General features: G+C 54.7%; 11 protein-coding genes across 11 annotated transcripts; 6 read left to right on the forward strand and 5 right to left on the reverse strand.

The window, feature by feature from the left end:
- The first annotated feature begins 441 nt into the window (after positions 1-441).
- EV422DRAFT_117707 (glutathione S-transferase III) lies at positions 442-1,601 on the forward strand. Its single transcript, XM_053064646.1, has 2 exons — positions 442-939; positions 1,086-1,601. The coding sequence occupies exons 1-2, from the start codon at positions 744-746 to the stop codon at positions 1,532-1,534; spliced, it is 645 nt and encodes a 214-aa protein (XP_052924016.1). The 5' UTR covers positions 442-743; the 3' UTR covers positions 1,535-1,601.
- A 364-nt stretch (positions 1,602-1,965) lies between these two features.
- Positions 1,966-3,118, reverse strand: EV422DRAFT_568974 (pseudouridine synthase; the record flags this gene model as incomplete). Its single annotated transcript, XM_053072709.1, has 5 exons — positions 1,966-1,974; positions 2,061-2,408; positions 2,534-2,647; positions 2,728-2,768; positions 3,010-3,118. 5 exons carry the CDS (start codon positions 3,116-3,118, stop codon positions 1,966-1,968), a joined length of 621 nt encoding a protein of 206 aa, XP_052924017.1.
- A 258-nt stretch (positions 3,119-3,376) lies between these two features.
- On the forward strand, positions 3,377-4,679 carry EV422DRAFT_117748 (Dolichyl-diphosphooligosaccharide--protein glycosyltransferase subunit Swp1). Its single transcript, XM_053064647.1, has 4 exons — positions 3,377-3,629; positions 3,694-3,898; positions 3,975-4,256; positions 4,324-4,679. Exons 1-4 carry the CDS (start codon positions 3,487-3,489, stop codon positions 4,570-4,572), a joined length of 879 nt encoding a protein of 292 aa, XP_052924018.1. The 5' UTR covers positions 3,377-3,486; the 3' UTR covers positions 4,573-4,679.
- Positions 4,680-6,544: 1,865 nt separating this feature from the next.
- Positions 6,545-7,069, forward strand: EV422DRAFT_117790 (uncharacterized protein). Its single transcript, XM_053064648.1, has one exon. It carries the CDS (start codon positions 6,625-6,627, stop codon positions 6,919-6,921), a length of 297 nt encoding a protein of 98 aa, XP_052924019.1. The 5' UTR covers positions 6,545-6,624; the 3' UTR covers positions 6,922-7,069.
- Positions 7,070-8,518: 1,449 nt separating this feature from the next.
- On the forward strand, positions 8,519-9,427 carry EV422DRAFT_479363 (DDE superfamily endonuclease-domain-containing protein; the record flags this gene model as incomplete). The annotated part of the gene is made up of 1 exon (XM_053067281.1): positions 8,519-9,427. A coding segment is annotated over one exon (909 nt), but the record flags the coding sequence as incomplete, so codon positions are not given.
- A 4,192-nt stretch (positions 9,428-13,619) lies between these two features.
- On the reverse strand, positions 13,620-14,130 carry EV422DRAFT_568978 (uncharacterized protein; the record flags this gene model as incomplete). The annotated part of the gene is made up of 5 exons (XM_053072710.1): positions 13,620-13,716; positions 13,801-13,830; positions 13,922-13,932; positions 14,003-14,029; positions 14,101-14,130. The coding sequence occupies 5 exons, from the start codon at positions 14,128-14,130 to the stop codon at positions 13,620-13,622; spliced, it is 195 nt and encodes a 64-aa protein (XP_052924021.1).
- Positions 14,131-14,471: 341 nt separating this feature from the next.
- Positions 14,472-14,886, forward strand: EV422DRAFT_568979 (uncharacterized protein; the record flags this gene model as incomplete). Its single annotated transcript, XM_053072711.1, has 3 exons — positions 14,472-14,573; positions 14,657-14,779; positions 14,866-14,886. The coding sequence occupies 3 exons, from the start codon at positions 14,472-14,474 to the stop codon at positions 14,884-14,886; spliced, it is 246 nt and encodes an 81-aa protein (XP_052924022.1).
- Positions 14,887-14,956: 70 nt separating this feature from the next.
- Positions 14,957-18,088, reverse strand: EV422DRAFT_507580 (vacuolar sorting protein 39 domain 2-domain-containing protein; the record flags this gene model as incomplete). The annotated part of the gene is made up of 12 exons (XM_053068669.1): positions 14,957-15,784; positions 15,867-15,989; positions 16,069-16,210; positions 16,278-16,348; positions 16,419-16,541; positions 16,615-16,680; positions 16,750-16,835; positions 16,900-17,110; positions 17,176-17,525; positions 17,587-17,622; positions 17,690-17,939; positions 18,011-18,088. 12 exons carry the CDS (start codon positions 18,086-18,088, stop codon positions 14,957-14,959), a joined length of 2,364 nt encoding a protein of 787 aa, XP_052924023.1.
- A 1,314-nt stretch (positions 18,089-19,402) lies between these two features.
- Positions 19,403-20,698, forward strand: EV422DRAFT_498109 (uncharacterized protein; the record flags this gene model as incomplete). Its single annotated transcript, XM_053067988.1, has 5 exons — positions 19,403-19,441; positions 19,515-19,643; positions 19,691-19,945; positions 20,019-20,104; positions 20,179-20,698. 5 exons carry the CDS (start codon positions 19,403-19,405, stop codon positions 20,696-20,698), a joined length of 1,029 nt encoding a protein of 342 aa, XP_052924024.1.
- Positions 20,699-21,300: 602 nt separating this feature from the next.
- On the reverse strand, positions 21,301-22,626 carry EV422DRAFT_118002 (DHHC palmitoyltransferase-domain-containing protein). Its single transcript, XM_053064649.1, has 7 exons — positions 22,422-22,626; positions 22,204-22,347; positions 22,081-22,123; positions 21,909-22,010; positions 21,816-21,832; positions 21,720-21,731; positions 21,301-21,643 (listed from the first exon to the last, which is right to left on the reverse strand). Exons 1-7 carry the CDS (start codon positions 22,489-22,491, stop codon positions 21,345-21,347), a joined length of 687 nt encoding a protein of 228 aa, XP_052924025.1. The 5' UTR covers positions 22,492-22,626; the 3' UTR covers positions 21,301-21,344.
- A 215-nt stretch (positions 22,627-22,841) lies between these two features.
- Positions 22,842-25,559, reverse strand: EV422DRAFT_551067 (flavin-containing monooxygenase; the record flags this gene model as incomplete). The annotated part of the gene is made up of 7 exons (XM_053071809.1): positions 22,842-22,943; positions 22,983-23,955; positions 24,025-24,198; positions 24,727-24,870; positions 25,237-25,402; positions 25,478-25,495; positions 25,535-25,559. 7 exons carry the CDS (start codon positions 25,557-25,559, stop codon positions 22,842-22,844), a joined length of 1,602 nt encoding a protein of 533 aa, XP_052924026.1.
- Positions 25,560-25,753: the final 194 nt, after the last annotated feature.

A 25,753-nucleotide genomic window follows, 5' to 3' on the forward strand; every position in this document is an offset into this window, starting at 1 on the left:
GGAGCAACGCTCTCCATCCGCCATTGGGTTTGACGAGAAGATCATGTTGGCCCAGTGTACTATATGTTCAATCAAGTCATCTGCCTTGTCTGCAAAGTCCTCGATCCGATGAAGGATTCCCCGAACTCTGTGATGCCAAACCTCTCAATCTCTGGCCCCATACACCAAAATCCCGCGATCCGCCTCCTCCACAGAAACGCACTCGAGAGCATCAAGAAAAAGAAACACCAAAATCAACGCACTGTGCGTGGTGAAGATGGGGTATGCGAATTTGGAAGAAGACGCCTCAACTTGAGAGCAGTCGCATCTTTAATACACGTCGGGCTCGTATTATTGTCCCCACCTCTGGAAGTCTTCCATCGCCGATCCGAGTGCACGTTTTCTTCCTTCTCAAGATGGATGACAATTCCAGGGGCGGGAATTGTGGATGCGGCCAGGCGGCCAGGGTCATGTTGCCTTCCACAAATGGTTGAGAGGGGAGAGCAGTGGAGCACCAACGTGTGGCCGACGGTCGCGTAATTTGAAATTGATGACGGGCGATGCACTCCTCCGAAAGAACTTCAAAGAAGGGACGCGTTGGGTCTCACAGGCGACGAGGATAAAAGAGCTCCAGCAGGTCCATCCCCTTCCCGCTCACCACTTGCATCTCCAGTCACAGCACAGCACAGCACAGCACAGCACAGCACAGCAGCACCTGCACTCCAACCCCACTCAAAATCAACACCACCCTCTACTCCATCACGATGCCCCTCATCCTGCACGGTCCCGCCTACAGCACCTGCGCGCAACGCGTCAGCATCGTCCTGCGCGAAAAGAACGTACCCTTCGAACTGCGCCCCGTGGACCTGTTCAAGGGCGAGCACAAGACGCCCGAGCATCTGAAGCGCCAGCCGTTCGGGCAGGTGCCGTATTTGGAGGACGATGGGTTCTTTTTGTATGGTACGTTTGGGGCGGGCGTTGACGAGAACCGGAGAGGGGGGGGGGGGGGGGGCAAATCTCTCACACCCTCTCGATGCGTAAAAACGAGAACACACACACACACACACACACCCGCTCATCTACTACGCAATCTTTTCCTTTCCCAGAATCCCGCGCAATCGCCCTTTACATCGCCAAAAAATACGCTTCGCAAGGACCCGACCTCTACCCTACCTCTCTCCAAAAGTCCGCGCTGGTCGACCAGTGGATCTCCCTCGAAACCGCACACTTCACTCAACACGCCTCCGTCATCGTCTACGAGCTCATCTTCAAAGCCCTCTTCCAGCCCGGGGCCTCCCCTGACCAGGCCAAAGTCGCAGAGCATAAGAAGAAACTCGAGAGCGTGTTGGATGTGTATGAGAAGGAGCTGAGTGGGAGAGATTATTTGGCGGGTGGAGAGCTCAGTGTGGCGGACTTGTTTCATTTGCCGTATGGCGTGAAGTTGTTTGATGCCGGCCTTGGAGGCTTGATTGAGGGACGGCCGAATGTGAAGAAGTGGTGGGAGAGGTTGACTGCTAGGCAGAGCTGGAAGGATACCCTGGCGGCGGCCAAGTAGAAGAGGTGTCTTGATCGACGCAGGCGCTTCGAGTAGGCTAGTCTATTGCGGTCACCCCGTGATCCGGCGAGAGAAGTGTCACTCGGCGCCGTCTCCTCTTATCGAATGAAATGACTTCCTCAGCTTCGCGACGTAGTGAGTTTTCGAAGTAAAACTTGAATAAGTTAAAACAAACAAACGGCCTCGCTCCACAACCAGTCTAGTTGTAATGGAAATTCCTTATCTACATATACACACCTACCGGTACGCAAAACCTACCTAGGGACATGTTGGATGAAGCCAAACTGTACACCGCGAGTTCCCTCTACACCGCAGGTTCAGTTACAACCCCTCCTTCCCCATTCCCTGCCTCCCCATTCCCTGCCTCCTTCTCCTCCTCGGTCACCCCCCCCCCCCCCCCCCCCCCCCCCCCCTTCCCTCCCTTGCCTTTCTTATTCTGACTATCAACCCATGTCCGCTCATGAAACCCACTAGCGGTCTCCATCTTCACGCACTCCCTCAGCGCCATCGTCGCATACTGACTCACCCCCAACGTAAACTCCACCACAACCGCAACCCTGGCCCCACCCTCCACCGTCTCCACCTCCTTCCTCCCCTGCAGCCTGTCCAAATCCGTTATGGCGAGATCACACTCCGGGTCGGTGTACCTCAACAACTTCCAGGCTACATCACGCGGTTTGCATATGATCTTGCGGTAGGAACCGGGGAGGGAGGCCGTGTTGTGTTTCCGGTGCATGGAGAAGGGGTCGACGTTGTGTTGGGCCATGAAGGTTGTGTAGGAGGAGCGGAGGGCGTGGGTGGGGTATTCTACGTCGTAGCCCGGTAAAGGGAGGACCACGTCGGCGAAGGTATATTGGGCGGCTTGTTCGGAGGTCTGGATGGTGAGGATTTTTGTGATGATTTTTGGGAGGGCGTTTATGTGCGTTTGTTGTTTGAGATTGTTGGAGTGGCGGCGTCATTGTCGGATGGGTTTAGGTCATCCTCGTCTGGGATGTTGACGAGGTCGCCGATGACGGGGGTTGGGTGGTAGAGTTTTAGCCGCTTGGTGGCCATGTTGTTCCAGACAAAGCTTTGGTAGGAGTGGAGGTACATTAAGCGCAGGTTGCGCGGAATCTAAAATCAGACAGTATTGTGGGTCAGAGAAACCGTTCCGCCTACCCACACAGATGTTGTGGATTCATTGAATTCCTTACCGCCTCCAAAGCTCCAAGGTAGTTTTGACATTCTTCGTACTCTTTAAGTATTGCAATATAGACCGCTCAGCGAGTAAATGCTTTGGCAACTTCTTCAACGCCTCGGCCGCGTTGGCTTCCTCTTGCCACAGGCGGCGGGCTTCCAGTACATCTGGGCGGTCTACAAAAGCCCCTCAAACCCAGGAATGTCCGGCGCCATGTAGGCCGTTATGCCCATATCGGCTTCCAGAAAAAACGCCTTATCCGTCGCATAGCCCTCGGTCTTCGTCTTCACGTCCGTACTAGGGCCGTTCTCCTCGTCTTTCACTTGTTTCGGCGACGTAGACAGCGACGCTTCTTCGGGAGAGAGCTCCAGATCCCTTTTCTGTGGTATGCTGCTGCTGCTGACCATTCTGATGGGAGACTGCGTAGTGTGCTGGACAAAGTGGGGGGAATGTGGAGAAACACAGTAGAGGGGCAAGGCGACGGTTCTGCTTCGTGCAGATGATACTGCAGCACGAAAGAGGGAGAACATCCACTCGCTGTAGGATACACAAGGACTGCCGCCTGGGAGTATATATATGGAGTCTAAGTCTGTTATGTATGTTCGATGCCTTGCCCAGTTGCCCAATGCTCCCAATGTTGCGCTGAGGAAATAGAAGGGCGCGTTTCCCTTCTCGTTTCGCCGTTCGCCGTTGCTGAATGGTTCGTGAAGTGGGAAATTGGAGAAGCTCGCCTAGATAGTTGGAATTGAAACGGCAACACACACAGACAGCCAACATGCGGTCCCATACAACCCTGCTCCTACTCGTTCTGCTCGCCCTGCAGACCCTGGTGGTTCTTGCGGCCCGCTCGACAATATCGGTGAAGAAGATCGATGTAGACGCAAGAGGCCCCGACGGCCAGATCACCGCATCGGAAAGGTATGCGCCGTTTTTCTGTCGACGCTCCCAATGCACCTTTTCAAGAAAGACACACCCCATACAGTCTCACGCAAAGCCAAGCACTATCAGGGAAGCTCGGCCAAGTGAAAACAGACGGCAAATTAACATTGAAGGTCCAGCTCCTGGGCAGCGATGACGCGCCGGTTGCCGTCCAGCAAGTCGTTCTGGGTGTCCACAGCACCACCACGCATGAGGAGGCTTCGTTTGTTTGCTCGTCGAAGCGGAAGGGCGCTTATGTGTGCGAAGTGGTATGTGACGACGTAGAACATCCTGGAATGAGGATATCTGCCTTGCTGACAAGTAGAATATCCTTACGCCAATTAGGACCTGAAAGACACTGCAACACGCACCCTCATCCACTCCGGCCGCAACACTTTAAAACTCTACGCCGCCTCGCGCGACGTCACCCCGCTCGCCGTCGACCTAGGCGTCGTCGAGTTACAGGTCACCCCCGCCGCCAAGGACGAGGAGTCGGCATGGGACATCTATCGCGCGCTGCCAGAGATCAAGCACCAGTTCCGGCCCGAGGAGAAGCACGCGAACCCGTTCTTGTCGTCGGTGTTCAGTTTGGCCGTTTTGGCGCCTTGGGTTATCCTTTTGGGATTGGTACGGGGTCTCTTTCTCTGCTTGATGAAAATAACCCCCAGTTTCTCATCATTTTTCTTTACGACAGTACATTTCCCTCTCCGCCAACATCTCCAACCTCTTCGCCAACTCCCTCACCTTCACCTTCGGCACCCTCTTCCTCGCCTCCCTCGGCAGCGTCGTCGCGCTGTACTACGTCTACTGGCTGCGTCTGAATCTGTTCCAGCTGCTCGGGTACGGCAGCGTCCTTGGACTCCTTACTGCGACGCTGGGTAGGCAGGCGTTGGTTGCGAGGGCGGGGCTGAAGACAGTTAGCAGAGTTAAGAAGGATCAGTAGTGATTTAGATTAAGGGGGGATTTGGGCCCGCGGCGTTTTGTGAGAGCAGGCGGCGTGCAGTGTTTCGCTTGCACTTTCGAGAATGGGGAGAGGAGTTTCCCCTCTTGGACGGGACGTGACGATGTACAAATGAGACGACTTGTCCAACGCAAATGATGTGAACAGGGTATCCGCGAATAAGTTCTGCCAGGTTACATCATCTGCGCAGGAGCGTTAACCTCGCCGCCGACGCCCATCTTGCGCGATTCGTTCCCGAAAAGCGCACACAATGTAAGGCCGTTGGATGCCGATTGGCAATGTGTTGGGATCGTCTGCTGTTGGGGCCTGCTGTGAATAGAATACGCACAACGGACATGGGATGTAAGACGGGCCTATCCGTTCGGCATCCGTATCCTTGCATGATTGGAAACGCACAGCTTCGGGCGAAACCGAAGGTAACGCGTCGAATAAGCTTCCGCGTGCAATCCCCTGGGGTGAACCCGAGCCCAAGGGTTTATGTGATTCTGGCCGCCCCTTCTCCCCTTCGCCATCGCCCCGTCCATCTCCCTCTCCCGCCCCAGCTTCCCCCCGCATATAAAAAGAAGCCCACCTGCCAGACCATCCGTCCGAATTTGGCCAATCTCGCACAGGCCTCGAAATTGAAAAAGCTTGTACATATGGTAAACAAGGCCCAAACCATCTCAACAATACTGACCCCGTCGAAAATTCTCTTCCCATTTCTGTTTACAATTTAGGTGACGGCAAAACGTCGAGCTTACCGGATGTGAAATCTGTGACGCGCGGAACTTCGTGGTGAATGCAAGTCAGGAACTGTACAGTACGATGCCATACAGGAAAATGGGATGGAGGTAACATAGGTAAGTGCCCAGGATCAGACTATGGGTTGGAGACAGGTATGTATGTATATCGCTTGCAGAGTGGAAGGCTGCCTGCACAGAAGCTCCAGAACCACATGGAAAGCGCGAAAGTCCCGTTCGGCGAGTCGAGAGAGTCGAGGACAATTCGAGGAGGACATTCGAGGAGGACATTCAACCTCATTCAACCTATTCAACAACGGCAGTCTGGTGTTGTTGCAAGTCTTTGAGCAAAGTCTGGACGACCGCCACCACATATACATATGTACAGTATAAGCACGCAACGCACACACTTAACGGACGGGTGAAGTCACCCCACGCTGCCGCCTCCCAGGCCTCCCACGCAGCCTCCCACTCCTCCCACGGTTACCAGCGCACTTCGTGTTCTAAGCAACAGGAAAGCATGCAAACGTCTCAACCCTGGTCTCAACCGTCGCTGGTCACTCTGCCGCCAGAGCTTCAACTCAGCATTACCGGTTTCCTTCCCCTCTCCGCACTCGCACGTTTCCGCTCGACATGCAAGGCGCTGCACAACATAGTCTCCCCTGCTCGTTTCCGCCTATATGGCAAGTGTGCTGGCCATCATCAAAACTCGCCCTTCCTACGATTCCCATCTATGCGGCCTTCACGACTATTGCAAATTCTTCGAAGGGAAAACCCCTGCCCCGCCTAGGGCGATTCTACTGCTTCTCACGCAAGCATACAAGCGCACTTCAAGCGGCCCTCCACAGCGTCCTTTCATGTCACCGACCCGTCTATCTCGGGGTCGTGCAGGACGTCGAAATACTGTCTGGATTTTGCAGGATAGACCTCGAGGTTCCAGAGATGGATAATGTCTCCTGCTCCTTATTTTGCGGTGCCATGAAGGCCAGGTGGCTGGATACAGCTTGGATCATCGCCAAGAACGTAACGACTCCCAGGCCCCAGATCTTATGCTGGCCGCCGCAATGTCCATTGGGCAGTATGTGGAGCTGGTCAAGTGGCTTGTGGACAAACATGGAGGCACGTTTGATGAGCCCGTGTGTGTTTAGGGTGTGAACCAGTGGAACACCGAGGGTCAACGGGGACAATTTTTGGAGCTGGCTGTGGATCCGTAGAGTGGTAGAGATCACTACAACGCTCCCTATGCAGCCCCAGGCGCATCAGAGCACTTTGGACCCAGCCGCCCCGTCGAGATCCTGAGGTTCCTGCTGGAAAGATGCGACAGAAGTCGATCTTGGTGTTGGAGGTCCCGGAAGTGTTCTGCTCAACGCTGTTGTTATGGGGACTGCCGAGCACGTCCGCCTGCTTTGCGATGCTGGCGCGGATCCGAACGTCGGTCCGATCGATCTGTACGAGAAAGCTTCGCGGTATTCACGGACTCCAGTCGGAAATGTTCGCTGCGCTGGTGGAGAAGGGCCGACCGCATCGGCGGGTGATCAATACGTGCAAACTATTGGACATACTCAGGCGACCTAAGCTTCAAAGAGATCCACTAGCTATTGTTGAAGAGTGAGGTCATGGCTTGCAGCCGGCGATCTGGATCCGAATGCCCTTACCTTGCAGTTCCCAGAAGACGGGATCCGTCAACCGTTCTTACGGTACAAGACATTTTTGATCCACCTGATTGCACGCAGCAGCTTTGCAGGCGCACCTCAGCTTATCAAACTGTTTGCTGAAGCCGGGATCTATATCATTCGGGAACCCGCCACGAACGCCTCATCGTACCGGCTTCCCGAAAGGACGTTGGGTCGTCTGGAGGCCGGTTTCGCCCGTTTCGCCGGCGTGAATGACCTGGATTCCCTTTTATTTCAAGCCATTTTCTCGGATCTCCCCGCGAACGTCGACGCAGTCATCACCGCTTTTTCGATCGATTTGACCATCGAGTCCGACATCGGGGGGAGAGGAAAGCTTCCGCGGGCTAACCGGCAAAGGTACCTCAGCCTACGTGTCGACATTCCCCACATCGCGGCTGAATCGCGGGATGTTTTTGGCCGCTGCTCTAGGCAGAACGGCCGTGTGCTTAGCTAGGGGCGGACTTGAAATGGGAGGCTTCGGGCCGGCTCATCAGATTATTCAAAGAAGTTCACGACAGGGGTCTCACGTACGCGCCATCGCGCGAGCCCGAGGCGCTACAACTCCTTGAATCCTTCGATGCCGAACGCCAGTACGTCTCCTGGATACCGCTCGCCAAACGCCGCGTGGACAAGACCGGCGACGTTATCTCTCCGCCATCGGGCGCCACCCACTACTACACCCGCCAGGCGCTGGTGCACGGGTGGGCTACAAGTCTTCAACCTCTTCGAAACTCGCCTCCGGCCCTTCGACGCCGAATCCCAACTCCCGCTGTACGTAGCCATATCCGCCGGCTACCCTTCCGCCGTGCGGCTCGTCTGCGAGCGACCTGATCTGCTCACCGACGAAGATATCCTGACGATCGGGGACTTGTTCTTGGGCAATGGGGGTGTGGAGTTGCTGGCGCAGTATGAGGCGGTTAAGTATCGACTGGGCGCGTTTGCGGATCTGGGCTTGGAGGTGTGCGCGGATGTTATCGAGGGAGTGAGGTACGATGACACGGACATGCGTCGGGGGCGTGAAATGCCGAAGGAGGTGCCGGGGGAGCGGAGGCCTTTTGATTATCATGGGGGGTGTCCGCAATGGTGACACGCTCGATCCTCCGTACAAGGGGTTCTCCTTCCCTGCGTCGGCGTCGTGTCCGTCGTTCTGGAGTGTAGGTCGCCTAGTGTATCCTGAAGGCATATTCAGTTCCAACGCTCAAAAAAACTTTCACATTGCAGAAGAAAGGGTTCATACCTCTAGAATATTCACTTCCTACGACGGCCTATTGAGATCATCCGCCTACATCCCAACCTCATCCGCACTACGTCATTCAACTTGCCACCGGTACCTGGTGAACTTCACACCTTCACATCCTTTTTCACACCAGAAAGCACCACCGCAACCACCGCAACCACCCCAACCACCACAACCACCGCAAGATGCCTGAAAGACGCAAATACAATAAGATCCCCGATGATATCCGCGAAAAAATCATCCAGTCTGTGATGTACGAAGCCCGCTCACTTGGAGAGACTGGCCAACGTTTTGGATATCCGAAAGCGACCATCGCATCGATTGTTGAGAAGTGGAAGCGCACGGGCAACGCTCACAGATCTCATGCAAGCAACCGACCTCGCCTCATGACAGAGGAAATGGATGCCTTCGTTCGAGAAAAGTACGACGACAATCCCGCTCTCACCATTGCGACGGTCACAGATATGATGAATGATCATTTTCATACCCATATCACCGAGAGGACTGTTGAGGCGCACCTCAACCGGTCCGGAAACGACCAATATCGCATGAAGCTGATGAGGAATGAGCCCGCCGACTTCAACAACCCGACGAAAATTTGTGACCGCAGAGAATGGTGTGAAGAATTTATGCGCCAGCACTTTTCGCTTGATGACTGCATTCACCTTGACGAAGCTGGGTTCAATCTCAAGCTTCATCGCAAACAAGGAAGGGCTCGTCGAGGTCGCCATCCGATCAATGTCCATAATCAACGGGGGCCCAACCATACCCTCCTTGTCGCTGTCTCCCGCACGCAAGGGGTTTTTGCAAGGCGTTTGCGTATGAACCTGACAACCAACGGGAATGCCTTCGAGGCATTCCTCACCGAAGAGGTCTTGCCAAACATTGACGAGCCAAACAAGCTCATTGTCTTGGATAATGCGCCCATTCATCGCACCCGTCGCATTAAGGACCTCATTCAAAACGCTGGTCATCGTGTCAAGATGCTCCCTTCCTACACTCCCTTCTTCAACTGCACCGAATGGGTCTTTGGCAGTGTCAAGCCCTTTATTTGCTGCAATGAACTGCGGATTAGCAACGAGACGCTGCCCCAGCTCATTGATGACGGTCTGGATCGCATTACAACAGATATGGTGGAGGGTTGGATGCGCGAGGTTATGAGATATTTCCTTCTGGCGTTGAGAGAGGAACCTCTTGGAAGGATGTACGACAACAGGAGCTACATGGACCTCGCTCAATTCCAGCACAACGTGGAGAATGAGGAGGAGGAGGAGGAGGAGGAAGACGGAGGGGCGGCGGATGGACCGGCTGATGGAGGCGAGGAGTAGATTCACTTCCTTAGCACGATCTGAATTTTGTGGCGTATCAACTTGGTGCGGCGTATGACCTTGGATGGGGACACATATGAACTTGAGTAGGTAGTTGCGTATGAAGTAATAAATCAGCATGTGAATAAGAAAAAAATGTGCGTATCAAAATATACTTCTCTATGTGAACTGAAAATGCGTTCAGGATATGAAGGAGCATTCTCTCTCCCTCTGAAAGTGGCTTAACATGCACAAAGGCGACCCATACCGGCCAGTTAGTCAGTTAGTCGGGGCCAGTTAGTCGGGGCTTCCGTTTGTGTCTAGACTCGTAGCCTGGGGAAGACTCTTTGTACGTGAGGGGACAGTACGTCCTATTACAGCTAGGGGAGCCTTCGCATGCTTGAGCGATGCGAACAAACCTCGAACCTCGTTTCGCCCGGCGCTGGTCCCCGCCTCCTTCCCCCTTCTCGTAGATTTTCTGGACTCAATCTGCCTCCCGCCAAGGGAGACAACACGTCAGTTTCGGGGTTGACTTTCATTCATGTATCCCTTGTTTCTATTTTCTGTGCTAGACCGGATTTTACTACATGGGAATGCAGGACAAAAGCATAATACAGTAGGTGGCCAAAAGTCCGGGTACGACGCGACAAGGACACATCATCCCCAGCATAGCCACCAGCAGAAGTCGCCGGCCTGCCTGCCCATCACTTAGCAGTAGTCGGCAGAGGAAGCAGATGACTGAGCGAACTCTATGATGTGTGAGATGTAGTACTGTAAAGTATGTATTGTCTTGTCTAGAAAAGAGGACGCGAGGTCCGAAAGGGGAAGAAAAGAGTGAAGTCCCGTACGCGTAAGCGTGGCGTAAGCGGGAGGTGAGTCACGATGGGAAATGAACTACTAGAACCCTAACTGGGGACTAAGCTACGGGAACCCTAAATAAGGGCTCGGGAGAATGAAACCTCCAACACCCCCACTCAAACTCACGAGTCTGTCTAAGTAAAAGATAAATCAAACAAGGAGTACAATGGTGTACAATGGTGTGGCCGTACGCGAAAATCGGGCGGTCGGGGAATGTTGATGAGATGCCGGTACGGATGCGAAGACCTTCGTAAGCAGCATGGCCGGTCGTATTGGTAAGTGCGACGGTGCGGGTCCATTGAAGGGAGCGCATTGATGTGAAGTGCATCATTCCAGTCGGCTTGGGTTCGGAGCTGAGACCTGACGACGACAAAACGAAGCCGACAGCAGTTGAAATGGCCCAGCGCCGGGTAATGGATGCCCCCGTGAGGGCCGCCACTGCTTCCGGGTAGTAGAGGAGCGTGTTGAAATGGGGAACTCAGAGGCGGGGGGTACGCACTGAAATGGCGTATGGCGGGAAGCCGGGGTAGCGTAGTGTTGTCCAAATCGGGTAATCCGTTGATGGGGTAACGACGCTGATTCTCTTTATCAGTGCATTTCGCAGCTGATATAAGAGGTTGGGTAAGACCGGGAGCCGATAATCCGTCGCGCGGAGCGGCCGCGTTGTCGCCGGACGTAGGTTGGATAAGTACGGTGTCCTTCTTCTTTGAAGTAAGGGTAGTCGAATCCGCGAGTCCATTGAGGCGGTGGTGGTCTTGAAGAGAAGATGGATCCAGATCCTCGATATAGGGGTCTTGTGATCCGTATGGCTGCCGTTCCGGAGTTGAATAAACATACGGAGCGGTGGCCGCATGGGGTGGCCTCAGAGGTTCACTTCCGTGATGAATTCTCGCGAAAGGAGGGCCTTGAGTACCGTATGGCTGACGTTCCGGGCCTTGATAAGCATATGGAGCGATGCAGGCCGTTGCGCTCTGAGAAGGCGCATGGGGTGGCTGTCGTCCTGGAGTTGGATAAACATACCGAGCGGTGTAAGCCGGAGCGCGCAGAGAACCCAGTTCCCAATTTCCTAGTCGATGTTGGGTCGTCCGGTGTAACCGGGTCAGGGGAAACGGATGCCAATCGTCGCACCGAAGTGAAGTAAAGCTGGGCCAACTCCTCGGCAGTTATCGTGGATGTCGCAGGTATAAAAGTACACGCGCGATGACAGATAGTCGATGAAGACAATAATACTGTCGTAGAACGCATCCACATGCACCTTGTTTTCGGGAACATCAAGTTCCTCCTACAACACTCGTTATGTGTACCTTATTCCAACCCAGCCCGTGTTCATCGCAGACTAGCCGCAGAATCGAATGCTACAGTTCCTAAAAATTCCGACGGGAAGCCGGCCTCGGGAAGCACGAAAAAGCTGTTCTGAAGCGCCGTTGAGGCGCCAGAATAGCCTCGTCGTACTTCCATTGGCCGTCCACCGAGTTCTGCGAGCCAGCGACGTCGGGCCAGCAGGTATACTAAGAACGCAGCACCCCTGGTGAGCCGCGCAACGCACCGGGCCCGTGATGGAGCAGGAGCAGCTCTGCTCGCGGGCTTCTCCTACTAGCCTCTAGCACCTTTACAATGACTTGGTCGTGGCACTTTGAAGACGAACTCGACCGGTCCGCTCGCTGCAAACCGTTGCAGTTTTGCTTCGATGTTCGCTTGGATGGCGGCATAACAGCCACTCGAACAACACATGCGATGATTCGAGAACGATCAGGTCATGCGCGGATGCAGCGGTTTACAAAACATGAAACCTTACCTCGTAGATGGAGTAGTTGCGGTGACCACCCACCAGCGCCCGCTTTCAACCACCTTGCAATCTGTTCGACGGTCTCTTCGGCAGGGTACGATACATGGGGACGGGTATGTTACGTCTGTGATTTTTTCCTCAAGTTTCCGTCCATCATCAGACTTGAGGATGCCGACCTAAACGTTCGGGTAACACAACCACGACGACTCCACGGTGTGCTGGGCATACCATTTCCGCTCATGCGCCCGGTATCTGATGTTCCAAGACATCCATGCTGCCCAGATCTTCTCCGCGGCTTTGATTGCTGTTGCCGGCGAGGCCGGCGATTGGCGCAGGGTGGCCGTTGGATAGCACCACTTGCGTTCCTCCCTCTGGTATCTGAGGTTAGATGCCAACCAAGCGCCCCAAATCGTCTCCGCGGCTCTTGTTGCTGTTGCTGAGGCGGGGAGGGTCGGTGCAGCGGTGGTGGTCGCGGGTTCGTCTACATCGTCTGCCCAATTGAATCCCGTCACGTAGTCGGTTGAGGTATGCTGCTGCTGCGGGACCAGGCACTTTCGTAGTGTTCGAAAGAGTTGTTGGTTTGGTTCGCCACATTGTAGGAATTGGAGTGTATAGGGTGTATAGAATGCAACAGTTGCCTAGTGGGTGGCCCTGTTGTGTCCGTGCTGTGTCCGACGTCCTGTTGTTTCCATGCTGTGCGAAGGCTCCTGTAGCTCGGGGCTTCCTCCTAGGTATAGGTTCTGGGGCGGGGGTGGGGTTGGGCGGCAGTCGGGGTGGCGCGAAAAGAAGACCGTTCGCGCAGGGAAACTGGTCCTTTCGTACTCTCTGCGCTTGGTTTCTATAATGCCAGAGTCAGAGATCTTCTGGCCGATGAGGGAGGCATCAGCGAAGTACTGTACGTACCATCGCGCAGGACTTCCCACGCGTGGCCGTGTTGCTGGCCGTGCCAACCTCCCCGTGCGTCAGCTTGGGCTTGGGGGTGGTGTTCGTGGCCTTGCACATCACGTCGAATTCCCTATGAACAAGACAACATCGGGTCAGACTTTGACACTCTGAGAGGTCGTCCCAGCAAGAGGGTGCTCATATCCTACCTTTTGAGGGCGTCGCATTCGTAACGCCTCATCCCGCCTTCGATGGGGATGCAGACGGTCCCGTTTGGGAGGAGACGCATTCTCGATCCCCAGGTGACAGCCCCCGTAATCAATCTATAACAAAGAGAACTACGTATGAGTTTCCACGAAAAACTTTCGGACCCGATGGCCATACCCATCTTCGCAGTTTCCCAACAAAACAGACGGAGCTTGAAACGAACCGCAGGAGGAACTTGGGGCATAGTGGTAGTGGTTCGAGGAATGGGGAGGGACGAGAGAGAGAGATAGTTGTTGTTGTTGTTGCTGGTTGGCAAATAGTACTTTCGAAAAAGTGTGGAGAGTGGAGCCTTGCAGCCTTTTATACGGTCCCCTTCCGGCCCCCCGCGCTCCCGTCGACTGAGCTTCCCGCGACCTCCCGGAACTTTCGAGGTGCCTCCGGGTCCCCGTTCTTATCTCTGGGATGTCAAAGTGTCAATTTCTGGGATGTCAAACATAAAGCCGAAGATAGGAAAGGAAGGAAGGCAGGACGTGGGACTTACGGGTGATATTTGAGCGCCTTCTTGTAGTACCTAACAGCGCAGAGGAAAACATATGTCAGCGCCAAGACGAGTACCGCCGAGGCTGGCCGGCGAAAGGACCTCTTTCGGTTGCACTACCTACATCTGGGATTTCTGAGAACAGGGCAGTCCGGCCCTACTGAACGGCGGGGCATTGACAAGTGGTCAACCACCATCTTCCTACCGTATCCTTGTCGATCCAAGTGGCTCCCTGCATATGGTGCACTACTTCGTGAGCGCCTTGTGCTGCTGGAGAGTCTGTTCGTTACAGACGTTTGTTACAGACGTCGCGGTGGTAGCGGTAGTGGGCATGCCGTACAAAGACCGCCTCCGTGCTGGATACGTTTGAACAGCAGGAACAGGTAATTCGAGGCATCTGCTTCCGAGGTGGTTTGGGAAGGGGAAAGACTGTAAAAGACTGTAAGCGCAGGGTGGGTGAGTTGCATATGGACGAGGGCTGATGCTTCTGTGCGGAAAGGGAGAGGGTTCAGCAATGCGGGTGCTCCTTCATGCGGAGGATTGGCCTCAGTTCGTGACGTGTTTGGCTGTTTGGTCCCCCCACCCCCATGCGTCCGCCAAGACCTCCCCACAAACCCATCGTCCCACGCCCATCAAATCCAACCTTACATCAACCCCATCACCAACCCCCGAAAATGCCCGCCGCCCCCGCCCACGAACATCTCGTCAACAAGCACCTCGCAAAGGACTCTCAGAAAGTAGACGCCCTCGTCTCCAAAGGTGTTCAGCGTGACCAGGTAACGTCACCCCATCCCACATCTCAATCTCACACCTTCAGTTACGTACATCACACTCATATTTATGCTAACTTATGGTTTAGATTGTTACACCCGACCAACTCCCCGCGCATCACCGCGTGATCCCGGCCTCGGGCATGATGACGATGGATTTCAGGCCCGAGAGGCTGAATTTGGAGGTGGATGAGCAGGACGTCATCAAGAGGGTTCATATGGGTTAGAGAGGGATGTGAAATGCAAATGTAGGAAGTTTTGGTAGCGGAGACAAGAATTGTGGTTATGAAAGGACTAGCAAGTCGGCGTAACAGTTTAGTACAGAAAAGTCCCGACTACGTAGCTGAGTTTCATGTATGTAAATGCATCCATATGTACAAAAAGTCCCATCACCTCGTACTCTCCCCCCTCCCCACACAATGCACATGCGTAACCCTCCCATCCTCCCACCTCGCAAACACCGTCGGATCCGTCACACCCTTCTCACAAACACAACACCTCACCCCACCCTCCGGCAAATGCACCGCCACCCTCGCCTGCCTCTCGTCCAACAACACCGCATGCGTCTTCAGATGCATTCCTTTGGCAACGTTCTTGGTGATCACACTGGTTCGATGGGCATGTACACTCGACCGAAGTGCCGAAGCGATGAAATGCGGCGCAAGGAGCCGGAGTGACCATGTTGTAGGCAGGGCCGGTAAAATACTGAGGAGATCGAAATGGGTCGCGTGTCGGTTGAGCAGGCCGATGGCTTTCATGTGCTGTTGCGGGTCACCACCTTCATCCCGCATGCAATGCTCCAACAACACCCTTAGTAACCTGCCCCGCGTCTCTGGGACCGGTTGCGCGACCGCACACGCCTCAGCGCTCACATCATCTCCAACCTCCAGCCACAACTTCACCACCGCCTCTGCATCTTTATCTCCCCCTTGTTTGGTCATCACAACCGCGCGTTCCGCTTTCAACCCCTCCACAGCCTCCACACGTTCCGCAACAACCCCATAATCGATATGGGCAGACGTATCGAGGAAGTTGAGCAACTTGGCGCGTTCGACGCAGAGCCGATCGGACGGGCGGGAGAGGAGAAAGGAGCGGTAGGTTGGCCGGGTTGGGAGGGAGAGGTAGGCGGTGTCGAGGGATGTGAGGGAGGAGGGGGTGGCTAGGGATTGGAGGGTCGTGAGGTAGAGTAGGGCGAGCGTTGTGTGGAGGTTGGGGTCCTGCGAAACGGGAATTAGGATGAGATGTCACTGATTCCCTTGGGGTCGCTTTTGTCCTCCCGCCACTTTTTGTTTCTCTTACCTGCTCCTCCCTCCCAAAAACCAACCGCTCCACAAACTCCACATAAGCCTCCGGCTCCCGTTCCTTCAAATACGCCTCGATATCCCCCATCGACATAGTCTTGTCCATATGATGTACCAGAATCTGAAAAGAAAAGGACCTAAGATCAGCAAACAAGACATCACCCTGCCAGCGTAGTACTGCGTGTCCCCGTTTCACTCACCCCGATGGCTAAACCCCTATCCAACCGCAAAACCCACTCCACAGCGCTCATTACGATGTCTCGGTGCTCAAGCGCTTTCACGTACTCGCACACTGTCTCGAGGCCCGGAAAGGCCGGGTCTTCAATCTCGCCAACTGCCAGCCTAAAAGGGATCCCCGGCGTTAGTTAAAGCCGTGAAAATGCCCCTGGAAAGATAGTAGGACACGGACCGATGCCACATATCCAACACGTTCTCGTTCATCCCTCGGGTTTTATGCAGGAGGCTGAGGTCGTAATATCGCTGCTCCCCCAAAAGGACCATGATAAGTCCAACTTATTTCCGCTTGTTCAAGCACACACATAAAGCCCACCTTCTGTGCCTCCAACAACGCCTCAGCATCCGCCATCCGACATCTAGTTGGTGACGAGAGGAATGAGGCTAAGCGAGCGGGGTCGGTTTTGATGTACAGTTTGAGGAGGGTCATGTCGATGTGCTACACGAAGTAATCAATGTCGGGTGTGAGCACATTGGTGTTGTACATAGAGATATGCGGGCTTTTCACTCACCTCCTGCCGCGGATCATCGACGGGGTATATCGTTCGCGCGTAGCGGAGGTATTCGCCGAGCATGCTCTGCAGAGGGGTGAAGCGGTGAGCGGGGGTGTGAGCGATGCCGAAGGGATGTCGCGCCCAGCCACGTACCTGAGCGTTCCCAAACAACGCCTCTCCGAAAGAGGTCAGCGTCTCCGGGTCAGCGTCCGCATACTCCTTGCTCAAATACGCGTTCACTGAAACCACATAAATCAGAAATCGCATTCCTCACACCAAGGAACAAGAAAGGCAGAAGCATACCAATCGCATCACTCGTAGCAGGGTACTCCGGATGTTTCTCGCTCATATCAACGTCCAACCCCTCGGTGTGGTCGGCAATGTCCGGGAACCACGACGTCAAGAAAGCCGGGTCCGTCGCGCCTTTTTTTAACAGGCCCAGTGCTTCGTCGAAGAGGGTATCTTGGAAGTGGAGGAGGGCGGCGCGGCGGTAGAGATGTTCCATTTGCGTTTTCTAACAAAAAGAAAGGGTTGGTAAGGCGCCAGTCAGATTGTATTGTGACATCAACGGGCGCTCACCTTCCGCAACGCACTCTCATCCGGCTGCGCAAGCATCATATGCTCCGCCAACTCCAACGCCCGCTCGACATCCCTCTGCTCCAAAAGCTGATCAACCTGGCTCGCCAGCGGCGTCATCGTCAACGCCAGCACGCAGTTCTTGCATCCGATCAATATGCGAATCGTGCCGCCTGACGATGTTGAGGACCCGCCGGTGGTGTTGACGTCGAGGTTGAAGGTTGCTTCTGCAAGGAACCGGGAGTCGACGTTGGGGGGGAGAGTGAGCGATTGTACGCGTTGTTGAGTCATTACATTGTGGATCTCGATTGTGTTGTTGTTGAGGAGGGCGGCGACGTAGGGGAAGTGGAATGCTGGGGGTTGGTTGCGTTAGTCCCTCTGTCCATTCCAGAATGTGTGCATGATGCAACAAACCTAATGATTTAGGAATCGCCGTCCATTCCAAAGTACCTGCAGCCATGAAAAGTCAGCATGGAAGCGACACTCACACAGACCTAACGCACAAACCATATCCTACCTCTCACCGGCTCCCCATTCTGCGATATGAAAACGCCCAGCCCCAACCCCTGCGGCGTAGCAGTCACGAGCACAAACTCGCCCTCGCCAAACACGGCGACCACGGGGTTCTGCAGCGATCGATCGTATGGAAACAACGGGATCATGGAGCCGTTATCGAGGAAGATGAGCTTATACTGCTCGCCGTCTGCAGCGCAGATGCGGGAGTCGTAGCGGACCATCGTTGCTGCTCCTTCCGGGATCGGGAGTTCCTGGAATGATCACGAGACGGGAGGTTAGGGGCTGTCGCCATCGAAGAAATGGATCCCTCTCGCTAGCCCACCTTCTCCGGTTCAAACATGTCGCCCAAGTGCCCGCAAAGAAGCATCCGCCGTCTTGAGTTCACAAACGCAAGCGGCATGGGGGATTGGACCTGGCGATCCGCGCAAAAGCAGGTGACTTGCTTTATGGGCTGACACATTACGACAGGGAGTTGCTCCAGGGTGTCCAGCTCCAGGAAGACCACCGTCCCATCTGTGATTTCGAAAAGCAGGTTCCCCGATCAGCGTACTGTCACCAAAATCCTGTCCCATCCATCAGAAGTCAAGAGCAGTCGTCATTACCGCAAAATGCCACCATCCGAGACTCCGTCGGTACCGCCAGTATAGACGAAACCGGCTTCCTCCCCAATCCCAAGGAACTCCTGCTCAAATGTTCGCTATGTAAACTTTCATACTGGTGCTATGTCAAAAGAACGCGTGTCAGACATGGTCCATTTGACGAAACAGACATAAACACTGAATGCATACCTTTGTCCCACTCTCGGCTTGCGTAGTCGATCTATCAAGCATAAAATGCAGTACATGCCCATCCGATGTTCCCACATATAGGTTGGCGTCTACGAACCCGAGAGACAAAGTTGTCAGTGGTCGATAACGCGTCTAGATCACACATCCGCAAAGTGATGGATGGTTGGGGTGAGCGACGTTGACTAAGAGTAACCGGGCGCTCACAGCTGAAGACAGATGCTCCTTACGCTCGCCTGAAAATCACGATGGTTCGCCCCCAATTCGCTCGGGTTCCCATCGCAAACCAACCGCTCTCGCTACCGCTCGCAGACCCTCTATATCGCTCGGGCACCCTCAAAACTCACCACATAACTCCACAGCCTCTATAGTCGCCGCCCTACCCCCACCCAAGCTCGGCGACCCCGGTACCGAATCCTGTCCACCTCCAGCATGCCCATGACCCCCACCAAGAACGGTAGATCTAGCAAAGAGGGAAGTCGCGCTGCGTTGCGGCGTGAGTGCCGCCGGCGAGGGATCCTGCTGTTGTTGTGTGGATGTTGCTCCTCCAGCGCTGTTGTTTTGTGTGGCAGCGCTCAAGTCTCTTATGAGCGTGGTGAGTCTGAAGGGGTTGAAGCGAGGCATGTGAATTGCATCGTCGGCCTGGCTGGATGCTGCACTCGCCCGTCTGCGTGATGTGGTTTCGGAGCCCCTGGCGGAGGAGGGTACTTGCAGCTATGGGATAGGCTGCTGGTGCGCTTTCAATAATGCCTATTCAGCTGAGCCTCAGGTTCCGCTGCCGATGGTCTCCTATCCAGATTGGCTGTGTTTCCCACGAGTTGCGAACCAAGATGGCGGTGGGAACTCGTGAAAGCCTGTGACAGGCCGTTGCGGTCGCCCAAAAGCCCTATATTCAGCAACTCGACAATTTCCCCCCACCTCCGAACACAATGTGGAAAAAGAAGGAGATCTCCGTCAGCTCATCCTCTGTGAGTCCCCCCTCCACTCCCTCCTCCTCAATCCCCACGCTGATTTCCCCCTCCTTTCCATTCTCTCATTCAGGTGGTAGACCTAAAAGCCGAGCTCTTCCGCGCCCAAGAAGAATTCCAAAAGGAGAAACTCCGGACGGGAAGCAGTACACTAAGAGCCGTCTCCACCAAACCCATAAAGGTACCCTCCTCTCACATTACGGTGTCTTCCTACCAAGTCATACTGTTAACAATCGAAGTATTCTTCAGAAACCGCCCACAAACAAAGGCGTCGCCCAACGCGCCAAAAAAGACGTAATCGACAACGATGCGGAGAGGATAGAACCAAGCCTGGAAGCGAGCTGGGTTGCGTTGAAGCGGAAGGCGGAGGTTTATGAGCGGTTGGCGAGGGAGGGCGGTGGCGGAGATGTCGATGGTGATGATGAGAAGGAGGAGACGCTGGTCGATTTTTTGATGAAGAATGCGGAGGGGGAGAAGGGGAAGGGTGTTGGCGATGCGTTTGATGTAAGCCACTCACCACTTCTTCGGCGAGAGGGTTGTATGTGGGAGTGATTGGTATTTGTTCGTGCAGGAAGAGAGTGAAGACCCGTGGGTAGAAGCCGTCGACGAGTTTGGACGGACACGGATCGTACGAAGGAGTCAGGTTGAAGGGCAGGGGTTACGGTAAGGCAAAAAGAAGCACACCGTTCAAATCGCGGAGAGGCCCGCCCATATATGTATGTGCTCACCTCGAAAAGCAGATTCACAAAAGTCGACACAGACCCAACATCCGCCACCGACACCTCCTCCCATACACCAACCCTTATGTCCTCAGACATGCGTCAAGAGGCCGCACGACAAGAATGGGAACAATCCGCTCTCGCCTCCCTCCAATCCCCTTCGTCGCCCGCCCAAACACCACATTTCGACTCCGCACGTGAGATCCGCACGCTCGGGACCGGGTTTTACCAGTTTTCGCAGTCGGCAGCCGAGCGGCAGAAGCAGATGGATGACTTGAAGAAGATTCGGGAGGAGACTGTTGTTGGGAGGGAGAGTGTTGCGGGGGGGAGGGAGAGGAGGAGGGGGAGGGTTGAGGAGAGGAGGGAGGCTCTGAGGGAGAGGAAGAGGAGGAGGGTTGAGCAGGGTGGGGATAAGAGAGAGGGACAGGGGGAAAAAGAGCAGCAAGATAAAGAAGGTGGGGATGAGGAGGGGAATAAGGAAGGGGATGTGAACCTTGCTGTGGATGATTTCTTGGCTGGGATTGTTGGGAACGTGTGATATGAGGCGGCGGTCATCGTTTGGCGACATCGATGCGGCGCACAAGACAGCACCAAGACGTCTTTCGCCGGGACTTTTTGGGCACATAATCGCTCACGACCGCGATAGTCAGTGGTCCTCGGCACATCTACGGAAGGTCGAAAATCGCTGGTACAGACACTGCGTGCTGCATTGCACCGCCGACGCCAGTCAAATGTATTACCGGGACGACGCCTAGCACTCCAAAGCGGGTCCATCCGAGCCTTCGTCCGCCCACCGCCATGCGATTATGGAATAGAACTCACCCGCACAGACGCGCATGTGTCATCTCCCAATCACAACCTAGCCGACATGCAGAGTGGAGATATCCCATCCTATACTCTCTATCAGTACCCGCCTACCACTGCCAAGTCATCCGGTCCCCCCTACTCAACCCCCCTTCCCCTCTCAAACACCACGCCATCCCCCACCCCACTTCTCCTCACCGGCAACATCCACCACCCCACACTCCCGTTCCCCATAACAGCTCGAATGTTGCGCATGCGGTGTCCGAGATCCCACGGGTTGACGGGCATGTAGAACGCGAAGGACTCGTCTTTGATGCGGATGTATTCGAGCGTTGTTAGGTTGTTGATGAGGTTGTAGAGCTGCGCTCGTTGGGGCGGCGTCAATGTACATATACAAATACCAAATTTTTGGGGCGTGATTCCATTACCTGCTGATACAACATCATCCCCAGAATACTGCCCACGGGGACCAACACGCACAGCACGACCGCCATGACCGTAATCTCGCCCAAGCCCGGGGCCTGTGTATGCTTCTGGTCGGTGTGGATGAAATGGATGATGGAGAGGACGAGGCTGAGGAGGCGGGCGAGGAGGAGCAGGGCGCAGAGGAGGGTGGAGAGGACGGTGAAGAGGAGGAAGCGGATGAAGTGTGGTTGGTTGCCGTGGCCTATGCATGTATCTGAGTGGGGAACCGACGGGTGTGAGATGTTGCCTTTGCCTATGATTTGGAGATGTAATCCAGTGCGGGACGTTACTTAGCCATTTGCCTATATCGGATTCAAACGTGGAATGGTTCTTCAGTCAAGATTCGCACGGTCGCCCTTGCCTTGACGAAAACGGGTATCACTCACAATGATGGTCCATACGTCTGCAACGAAACGGGTCGGTTACCACTGATCAGCTTCAGATGTCCCTCCACGCGTATGCGGAAGTATGGCGCTTACAGGACGCAACGCTCGCATCTGCGACAATGATGCGTACGGGGCGGTTTCCCAATGTTGCATTTATGGCAATAGGTTGAGGAGGGGAGGTCGGCGGTCGGTTGTCTAAAATGTCGGATGTTGGATTCGGGATTTGATAATGTTGGGGTACCTGCAGGTGGTTGCCTAAACTTACGTAGGTGGCGGGCTGGACCATGTCGATGGAACTCTTCCCGGGTCTATTTCAAACGACATAGGCCGTAGGAGTTGGTTTTCTCATGTTTGCTCGTATGGGGTATGTACGCAGGAGGACACATACCAGTTAACCGACACGCAATCCCATTCACGATGGCCAAGATCACAACCAGGTCAAAGACCCCGAGCACGAGCGTCGACCCGAACGTGAGTGGGCGCAGCCATGGCAGGAAGACGAAGAGTTGGGAGAGCAGGGGGAGGGATGTTACTGCCTGCCCGGAGGGTGTGAGAAGCGCACTTGGTAAACGGGGACGCAAGTGTAATGAGAGTCATTGGACATACGTAGAGTGACGGCTGTGATGGCGAAGAGGGCGTCTCCGGAGCGATCGTCGGTCCCTCTGTTCCTGCCCATTCCACTTGATGGCCGTTCTTGCCAGTGGGATTTGGATTGAGAAAGGAGGTATCAAATGTTCATTTGGCGCTCTCAAGCTTTACAAGTTCTGGGTGGCGGTAATGTCAGGCCTTCTGAAAAGTTCCCACCTTGCCATATGTAGACCACCATAAGACATCAAACTTTTTCCATTACAATCCCGCACTGTAAACATGTATTATGCAATACCGTCTCCCGGATAAAAGAAGAAAGAAAAGGCAAAAAAAAATATACAAGAAAAAAGGTCTGCTATGCTCATAGGAAGTTAGCTAAAGCAAGGGGAAACTATGAAATGCACAATACGCCTGAAATACGCCGAAAGATTCCGTTCATCACCGGACAAGGGCGTCATGTGCGGTCTCATCCGCCCCAGCCCCCTTCTCCCCCCTCTTCTCCCTCTCCCTCAACCTCTCCACCGCCTTATACCCCGCCACCTTCGTAAAATCCACCCCTCCACACGCATCCGCAATAACCCCCTTCGCACCCTCCCACCTCCCCGGCCCATTGACCCTATACTGCGCCGGCACCGCAGGCCCCAACAGAATCTGACTCGCCAGCACAAACTCCTTCCCTCTAACCAGTCCCCACAGATCCGGTTTACACCCGATTTGGGTAGCAATGTCGTCCATGTAACTGACGAAATCGACTTGGATCGTGTGCCGTTCCGTGAGGACGTGCGTCGGTTTATAGTTGTGTGTCCAGTTTATGTCGACTTCGTCGCGCATTTGGGTGGGTGAGGGAAGGGGGGTTTGGGTCGGGTTGCCCGAAAAGACGCGAGAGACCCACCGCGCCTGCATTTCTGAGACGGGCATCACGGCGCCGATGGGTTGTACGAGTCCGACAAACGCGATATTTTTGTGGAAGACGGGGAAGACGTTCTTGTATAGACGGACGCGGTTGGAGTCGGGTCGTTCACGGCCGAGGATATCCAGCGAGGTTTGGGGGGAGAGGAAGGGGTGTTCGATTTTGTAGCCTGTGCAGTAGATGACTTGGTCGATCTGTTCCACTGTGCCGTCTTCAAATACGACCGTGTTTGTCCGTGGGACCCCTGTTGATGTGCTTGTGGTCGCTGCGAATTCGGCGACGTTGGGTCGGACGAGGATCTTGCCCGCTGCTATCCGGTCCAGGATGTGTCCGTTCACTGTCGGGTGGGCGTCGAAGATCCCGTGTTTTGGCTTCAGGCCGAAGCGGGAAAGGTCGCCGTTTTGGAACTTCATTGCTGTTTCGAAGAGGTAGTTCGTCAACGGCCTGGGAAGGGACGCTGCTAGACGGGTGGAGAGATGGTCTAGGGGGACTCCGAATAAGGAGCTGCGCGGGAGAATCCATTGCCCGCTACGAGCGGAGAGGATGACTTGTTTGGCGTGGTGAGACAGTTCAGTGGCAATGTCGGCTCCTGAGTTCCCGATGCCGACGATAAGCACACGTTGATCCTTGAACGGATATGGTCTGCAAACAGAAGGAAATCAGGATATGTTTTGCGTGCGCCCTTTCCAAAGCGGATTCCATGCCACTCACACTTTGTAAGAATGTGAATGCAACATCCCTCCCTCAAAGTTCTCCATCCCCTTAAACTCCGGTAATTTCGGCTTCCAATGATGTCCCGTCGCAATGATAACATAATCAAACGTCTCGCATTTCGACCGCACGCGCGACACGGATCTAAACCTCCCCCCATACGATTTATGCGGACTTTCCCCATCGTGTTTCCCACCACTTTTCTGACTCGCCGAGCTCGGTGCCAGCAGACCTTTGCGCGACTGGCTCAACGATCGCCGCGACGAATCGGGTGCGGGCACGATATCGTCCGGTGGTGTGGAATGAGACCGCTCGGGGATGGGTTCGTAACCAGCCGCGGGATCGTAGTCGGAGAATGTTTGCGAAGGAACGCGATGTAACGTGCTCGACGTGACGTTGTTTTGGGAGTACAGCGTGTCCCCTGATGAGTTCAGGATTGGATCTAGGATCCGCGCTTGGGCATTTCCGTGCCTGCCGCGACTCGTTGATCGAGGGCGTCTACCGTCCACGGCGTCGGGCACATCTATCGACGGGACAGGTCGAGGAGGAAGCGGCGGTCGGATGGCGGACAGGTCTGGCGACATTGCTGGTGTCGGTGGGACACCGTAAATGTTTGTTTGTGCCTGTTTTCTCCTCACTTTCTGCGTTACTATCTCCCATTTTCCCGTGTTTTCCCCTGTTTTTTCGTCCGTTTCGGGAGACACGGATATGACCTTTCTGTTGAACTTTATGTGCTCGCGGAGTTTGAAATGGTCGCAGTAGGAATTCAGGTATTTCACCACAAAGCGGTGGGGTAAGAACGTCGGCCACTCTTTGGGTGCAGGAAAATCCGAATACGCCATCATTCTTCGGAAAAAAAACCAAAGCCATCAGTCAATCATGTCATCCATCAACCATCATCCATCACCCATCATCCATCAACCATTAACCATCATCCATTGAACATCAACATCATCAAGCGAAGTAAGAACGACCTCGGCTCACTAACGCTCGCCATCCTCAAGCTTGCGCCTCCGGCGCAATCGGGCGCGCTAGTGGTCGCCTTCTCCTGACGGCCCACTACCCAGTTAGCCTCGCTATCGCTCGCATTCTCCTCGCTGCCGCTCGGAACCTCAAGCAATCCCCTCGCTATCGCTCGGATCCGCAAGCATTCCTGCGGCTCCGGCGCAAACAACCAGTATCGCTCGAGTCTCCCTCCACTCGGGTACTCACTCTTTACTAGTATTAATTATCGTACTCATGTAAACACTAGAATGGGTATCGTCCCCACCCTGGGGCACATATCTCCAAAGCCCTCCAACTTGAGGTTCCTGGTCGAAGCAAACGACGTCGAGTCCTTCAGCGAGACACTCTTTGAGCGACGCGAGTCCCGAGGCGCCTGCGTTTCGGGGAATTGTAAGAGTTCAGTGAGGGCGGTGGACGGCTTTCCTGGGAAAGGCGTGACTTTCCTTACCTGCTCCTATTACGGCGACTCTCCTTCGAGGGCGGTCGGGAAGTGGTGGCGCTGCACTCGTGTCCGGCGAGGCGACTGACATGGTTGCTTGGCTCTCTGGGTATGGCTAGATCACGGGAGACTTCTGGTACGGACGAGAGAGACGAGTGCGGAGCGTGGGAATATTCAGAAAACAGGGGCAGCAGCTCCTTGCGTCTGAGAAAGCAACCTCCTGGGGCGGGTGGTCCTCCTGCCAAGAGCGAGCGAGCGCCTTGAGCTCTCTGTGACGTTTTGGCG

Source organism: Fimicolochytrium jonesii (genome assembly GCF_025526975.1).
Source record: "Fimicolochytrium jonesii strain JEL569 chromosome Unknown EV422scaffold_18, whole genome shotgun sequence".
In the NCBI taxonomy this organism is placed as follows: domain Eukaryota; kingdom Fungi; phylum Chytridiomycota; class Chytridiomycetes; order Spizellomycetales; family Powellomycetaceae; genus Fimicolochytrium; species Fimicolochytrium jonesii.

Coding starts and splice junctions, on each gene's coding strand:
- EV422DRAFT_117707 (XM_053064646.1), top strand. CDS start 744: ATGCCCCTCATCCTGCACGGTCCCGCCTACAGCACCTGCGCGCAACGC. Junction 940..1,085: donor CGATGGGTTCTTTTTGTATG/GTACGTTTGGGG, acceptor TTCCTTTCCCAG/AATCCCGCGCAATCGCCCTT.
- EV422DRAFT_117748 (XM_053064647.1), top strand. CDS start 3,487: ATGCGGTCCCATACAACCCTGCTCCTACTCGTTCTGCTCGCCCTGCAG. Junction 3,630..3,693: donor CAGATCACCGCATCGGAAAG/GTATGCGCCGTT, acceptor CACCCCATACAG/TCTCACGCAAAGCCAAGCAC. Junction 3,899..3,974: donor GCGCTTATGTGTGCGAAGTG/GTATGTGACGAC, acceptor TACGCCAATTAG/GACCTGAAAGACACTGCAAC.
- EV422DRAFT_117790 (XM_053064648.1), top strand. CDS start 6,625: ATGCGACAGAAGTCGATCTTGGTGTTGGAGGTCCCGGAAGTGTTCTGC.
- EV422DRAFT_118002 (XM_053064649.1), bottom strand. CDS start 22,491: ATGGGCAGGAACAGAGGGACCGACGATCGCTCCGGAGACGCCCTCTTC. Junction 22,124..22,203: donor GATTGCGTGTCGGTTAACTG/GTATGTGTCCTC, acceptor CGTTTGAAATAG/ACCCGGGAAGAGTTCCATCG. Junction 22,011..22,080: donor TGGTCCAGCCCGCCACCTAC/GTAAGTTTAGGC, acceptor CCGACATTTTAG/ACAACCGACCGCCGACCTCC.